At 35.9% G+C, this 6000-nt stretch overlaps 1 protein-coding gene across 2 annotated transcripts in view; it reads right to left on the reverse strand.

Moving 5' to 3' along the window:
- The window catches only part of LOC126412114 (nucleoside diphosphate kinase 7), an 89459-nt gene extending 85218 nt beyond the window's left edge, over positions 1–4241 (reverse strand). The window contains exons 1-2 of one of the 2 annotated variants that reach the window (XM_050081553.1): positions 4132–4233; positions 3980–4033 (exon numbers count right to left, since the gene is read on the reverse strand). In XM_050081553.1, the coding sequence (XP_049937510.1) occupies positions 3980–4033; positions 4132–4134 (57 nt within the window). In that variant the 5' untranslated portion in view covers positions 4135–4233. Of the gene's footprint in view, positions 1–3979; positions 4034–4131 lie in introns of both variants that reach the window. The other variant, XM_050081561.1, reaches the window with a different exon arrangement.
- Between the last annotated feature and the right edge of the window lie 1759 nt (positions 4242–6000).

Genomic DNA, 6000 nt, shown 5'->3' on the forward strand with positions numbered 1-6000 from the left:
AAAGTCAACAGTTTCCGGTATCGGCGATGATGGGGGACAGTGCGTTGTCTCTAATAAAATTTCTTCAACTGTTCAGACTTTTGGATGAAGTCGTGAAGTGTTCAGTATGTCATGAAAAAATGAGGCTTACTAAAGTTACGGTGTCTCGGACCAGGGACGGCTGTATGTGGAGATGTCGTAAGGATAACAGGTCAAGGGAAGTGTTCGATTCCAATTTTCTTGGTTTGTTGTGTTTTTTGAGGTAGTGATGATTGTGGAAGTAGTTGTAGTTTTGGGTTTTATGATTTGGTATCGGTAGTTTCTGTTGACCTATATAGATCAAGGGAAGTGTTCGATTCCAATGTGTGGTTGTGGCTGTTCAGGTATCGGGAGTTGCTGTTGAGCTATATAGGTTAAGGTAAGTGTTATTTGTGTGATTGGGAGCTATATAGGTCAAGGGATGTGTTCGATTCCAATTTGTTGAGCTATATAGGTATAGGGAAGTGTCTGATTCCAGAGGATATTGTGTTTAGTGGAATTGGAGGAGTTTTGTGTTGTCGGTTTTTTTCGTCATTTTGTGTGGTTTGGTATGGTGATGTGTGTCTAAATTTGTTTATATTTACTTTGTCCCCACCCAAAAACCCCCTATTTCCCACTCTTAGGCTTTTGCGGGACGTGTGTGTGTGTGTGTGTGTGTGTGTGTGTGTGTGTGTGTGTGTGTTTGCGTAGGTTTTTCAATGTATTTTCGTGTTTATGGTCATGTTAACATAATGACATCATAGGCACCATATTTGGAGTCGTAGTGTATGGTCATTTCCTCCATATTTGTGACGTCATGGGTCAATGCAGATGGTGGAATCAGACGCTTCTGTATTACCCGCTAGCATGCTCTTTGCCCATACTTAAATCCTACTGATAGGGAGAGGAAAGTTTTGTGAAAATGATAAAGTGAAAAATATAGCAAAATTGGCAATTTTTAACTAAATATTATGAAATCAGCAGCTTTTAAAAACTGCCCAGGTCAAATATCACAGTCTGGCCTACAACCCCTGGAGTCTTAGATGGGCTAGTTGATTGTATCCTAAAAAATATCAACTCCAGGATGCTAGCTGGAAGTCTCCGTACTGACCTGGCATAAGCAATTGTGATCCTCACTTAAAAAGAAACAAAGTCTATCGAAAATTATTATACAAGTAAGGCTTCAACAAACAGTGCTCAAATAACTGCTTTGTGTGGCTATTTTATTTGGTTTAATCCTGTGATAGAAAAAGATTGTTTACAACTCTTCTAACAAAAATGCAGATAATGTTTCTATTCCACACAACTTTTATTACTCAGATTTTTATCAGATTTATACTGTAGGACTATGCTAATAAACATGTAATTCACATTTTGTTGTAAGCTAATACCACAGCTTGGTGTTTGAGGGAAAGTCTTTATTGCACAGTTTCGTACCAAAGTCTCTTACCTCTTTAATCTAATAAAATTTTCTTAATTATATACCTCAACAAGTTATTTTTTCTCCATTCATTTTTAATCAATGTTTTAGTAATAAACCAAAGGAGTGCTTTCAAGATTTACCACATTATAACATTTTTATATAATAAGGATGATATCATAGCATTGTTCTGTTACCTATCAAGTTAAAGTGTAAAAAAAGACTGTTAGATGGTAATAATTACAGTTTCCTAGCATAACAGTTTTAAAGTTATGGACAACTTTCTTTCACAGTACTTTCAGAAAATGAGCAATTTTCATTTCTTGGAACTTTTAAAAATGTCAATAAATGGAACATGCACTGAAAGAATATGAAGTTTTGTACAGGGTGGCACACAAAAAACCGTCTTTGAGAACTACAGTGCTCATTATCACCTGCCACTTGTCATGAATTCAGCAAATATAGACCTCTGTGTTTGCATATTTCTTTACTAAATTGTTATTACATGCTTATCTATTTTTAGTTGTATTGGGTCATGGTAGGCAACAATTTGTGCATATCTGGCAAGCAGCCAGTACTCGGGACCTACTTTTCATGCACCAACCTGTACTTTCTATTTATGCTATGGATACATACAACAAAGAAAAATAAATAAATATCTGACTATAAGGTCCAAAACTTTGTGATTTGCTATGAACTGACCTATACACAACACAGTTTAGGTTCAAGAACAATTTAAGAAGCAAGCCAATTTAGATTTCCTGTGTGTCACACACACTTGCATCAGCCAATACATGTTCTACTAAAAATCCCTGTTATGAAAGGCATCTGAACTGCAGGAATGAATGTAGCTTCAGACAGAATAACATTTCAGTACTATTAGCGGATATTAGCTTAACATATTAACAGGTAATGTTACAACGAATAAAGAACTCCTATTTTTCAAATTCCTGGTAAAGGAAACCCCTCCGTGCTCTCACTCTGTAACAAAGACACACTACTTTTGAAAAACGATTCTCAATAAGATGGAAGAAGATGTAAATGTATCAAGTGACACAGAATATTGGCAAACAAATATAGCCCACAGCAATGGACATCTCTAAAAATGACAAAAATGGCAAACAAATATAGCCCACAGCAATGGACATCTCTAAAAATGAAAAATATGAAATTAAGGAAGCAGAGTTATTTGAAACTATCTTTGCTTGCCAATATACTCTTCATAAATGAGCCACTATGTTTGCATATGTATTCCCTATCAGAACCACACATTTTTCTTGTATTCTAATTTATGATGAAAGGAGAGAGCAAAATGTTGAGAATGCAATGCTAGACCATCCTACCCCTCTGTCTGTCTATTTCAAAATGAAGATGTGATTTATATTTTATACTATCCACTTTCAGTTTAGTACTCTCAGATGTCTCAAACAGCTGACTGGAAAATTAGCATGAAATAGCCTGCACAATCCAGAACAAACTAAAGCATTATCTCATCTCAACAGTGTGCTCCAAGAGTTTCCAACATTATATGCATCTGGACTCAGTGGATTTCTGCTGAAGGCAAATAACCCTCTGCATTGTATTTCATTTTGAAAGTATTCCATTTGGTCATGCAACAAGCAGTTTCCACATTCTCACATTTGTAATCATGACATATAAAAAAATAAAGCTTTTCATGACACAAATGCGCATAGGACTATTTATGGTACGTAATTACAGTGTATTCCTTACTGGAACTCTTACTAAATGAAATGTAAAGTTGATTGGCGCATCAGAAAGCCATTGCATACACGTTGTGATATGGCATAAAAAGGCATAAAAGAACAAAAAAAACATAACTTCCCTACATCAATTATGTATTTGTTACTAACTAACTGGTCACAACTATTACATTACCAGCATTTCAGAAGTACGCAATGGCCAGTACTGGCAATAGCCAATACTGCAGATGAAACACATGTATTGCAGCCAATTGATCACCCAGAAACCTCAATGATAAGTCGCTTCACTCATATTTAAAATTGAGCATAGATGATTAACAAAGTAAGGACGCAAATACTGGCTGATGAGGTGCTGATTACATTGAAAGGTGGTCTTCAAAAGAAATCAGAAATAAGCACAAAGGTGAACTGGAATATTGGGATTATAAAAGATGATTGCAAGCAACTTATAGAAGCAAAAAGATGAACATACAGTCGGATAATATACAGAATTAATCGCAACAAACACATGTTTTTTGTGTAGAGGGTGTCTGAAGCATCACTGGTAGCTGTTTTGAGGGAGGGAGGGTAAAGTGGTACTGTAAGTGCATGGAAACTAGTGGTCCTTATTAACATTGGATTTCCCGCAATTAACCAGACATAAACAGACAAACAAACTGGAAAGTAACACCACATGCGATATCCCCAGTGCCACAAATTGTACAAGAGCATATATAAGAATTGCCGCCGTATGGCAGAATTTTTAGAGCAAGTGATGTAAGCCAAGGAATTTGCGACAATGACATTTAATCTGAATTTTCCTGCACCCTGACATCAAGAGACTAAAATAAATTGTTCAAACCTGTTCAAACAACATGAAAGCTATCACTAACAAAAACCGGAGCTTTCCAGAAAACTGTGAAAAAGAAATAACAACTCATCAGACTCAATTAAGGAATAAAAAACGCAAACAAAACAAAATATGCTCTTCAGTGTTGACCAATGAATCCTTACCATATTCACTTTATTGAAAGAAACTTATTTACACTACTATCACACACCAACACTTCTCTTCACCGCCACTACGTTTATTTACTACGTTCTCATTTGTTTTTTCCTTAGAGGTAATGCCAACACACAGCAACAAAGAACAACGAATAGTCTTGAATACATTGAATCGAAATTTGAAACTCATTTCCAACAATTAGTCCTTTGAAGTCTCTCACTCTCTCAGTCTATACAATATTTTATGGGAATACCGCTCGCGGTATTTGTTGTTTACTGTCATAATTTGGATCATTCAAGAATTCCAGATCGACATAGAAATAATTGCAAACTAATGCACGAGAACAGAAAAATGTAATATTCGAGCGAGATCAACTGTTTCTAGCAGCTTTTTGGGCATAACAGAGATCCAGCTCGTTAACGTAACCCAAAAGCCCCAACACACCACCAACAGTTTAAAAAAAAGAAAGAAACAGTTCGTCGGTTCTTCACCGATCTCTGCTTCTAGGTGACGGTAAGATTTAGTTTTCACCATGTTAGTTATTGCATTTGGAGAGGTCTTGCAAGGGCCACAGGTCCATAAGCCTCTCGTGCTAGGGTCTGTTTGTTTATTTGTTGTGTCTTGTTAATGCCTTGGGAGAGTTGGGACTCCATGCCGATGCCAAGGTTCTGCTCTGATGGTGGCTACCTCTCGAATGTGTCTCAGTCGGTCTAATTTCTTATGAATTTTTGTAGACTTGAGTTTGATCATTTCTACAACAGGTTTCATGTTGAGCTGTCATTCAGTGTCCGGATGCACATGTATCGTGAAGCCCTAAGTATACACCGAAGGACTTTTATTTTGTAATATACATATGTGTGTGCTGTATTTAAGTCTTGTCTGCGAAGCCCCATGATGTGCTCCCAAAAAGGATTTTTAATAGTGCAGTTGCCTTGTAGAGCCTCATTTTTGTTGAGATGTCTTCTTCCAAACTGAACAATCCTTAACTTTTATGACAGTAACTGGTTGGTGATAGGCTTTGCTTTTTAATTTCCTTGTATTTCAGCAAGTTTTCTTAATGCAAAAGAAGTCTTACTGAAAACTATAGCTGCTTTTTTGATCTTATTAACAGTTTTCTCTACTGACTTTTGTATTGTGTGTTGCACAATTGATACAAAGAGTGTGCTAAACATGGGATACATGGAAGGTTCAAAAGCATTGCAGCTGGCTTCATTTTTGAAGTACTGTCAGGTATTATGATGCTGATTTCAAACTTGAAATTATATTTGGTTGCAACTCAATTTGAAATACATTCTGCAATGCGTCTTTCTTCAAATGAGATGTACTCTAGAAACTTTGACTTTAACTGGATCTAGTCATCTACAAAATGTGCTGTGAGTGCATACAGAATAATATTACATATGGCTGTCCACCTGTCGTTGGCCATCAATAACATATCCATTATCATCATTAATAACAACCATTACTATATTATCATTAAAAGTAGCTCAGTCCGATAATAACATTTTTTAAACTATTTCTATGACAAAATATCAAATCCTGTAAGTATATGAAACTTAAACTGCAAAAATTGTTTGCATATATTGTCAATCTAATGTTGTTGCTCATTATCTCGCATTATGCTTCATAGACGCCTGAAAATGGGACAAATGCTGAAGTAAATATGATGTCATTAAAATTTATAAAAGTTGTTGGTCAGTAGTACAAGAAATTAATAACTTTATTTAATGTGATCGGCTTTATAGCATTGCCAGATTTAGTTATGAATGTTGACAACAGAAATCGATTGAAAGCAGTGGCATCACAAAAGCAACTAAATCAGGTTCTTGTTAATAATCAAATTACATTGGTGAGCTGAGAACAGAATGAGACTCGCT

This window comes from Schistocerca serialis, chromosome 1 (genome assembly GCF_023864345.2).
Source record: "Schistocerca serialis cubense isolate TAMUIC-IGC-003099 chromosome 1, iqSchSeri2.2, whole genome shotgun sequence".
NCBI lineage: Eukaryota > Metazoa > Arthropoda > Insecta > Orthoptera > Acrididae > Schistocerca > Schistocerca serialis.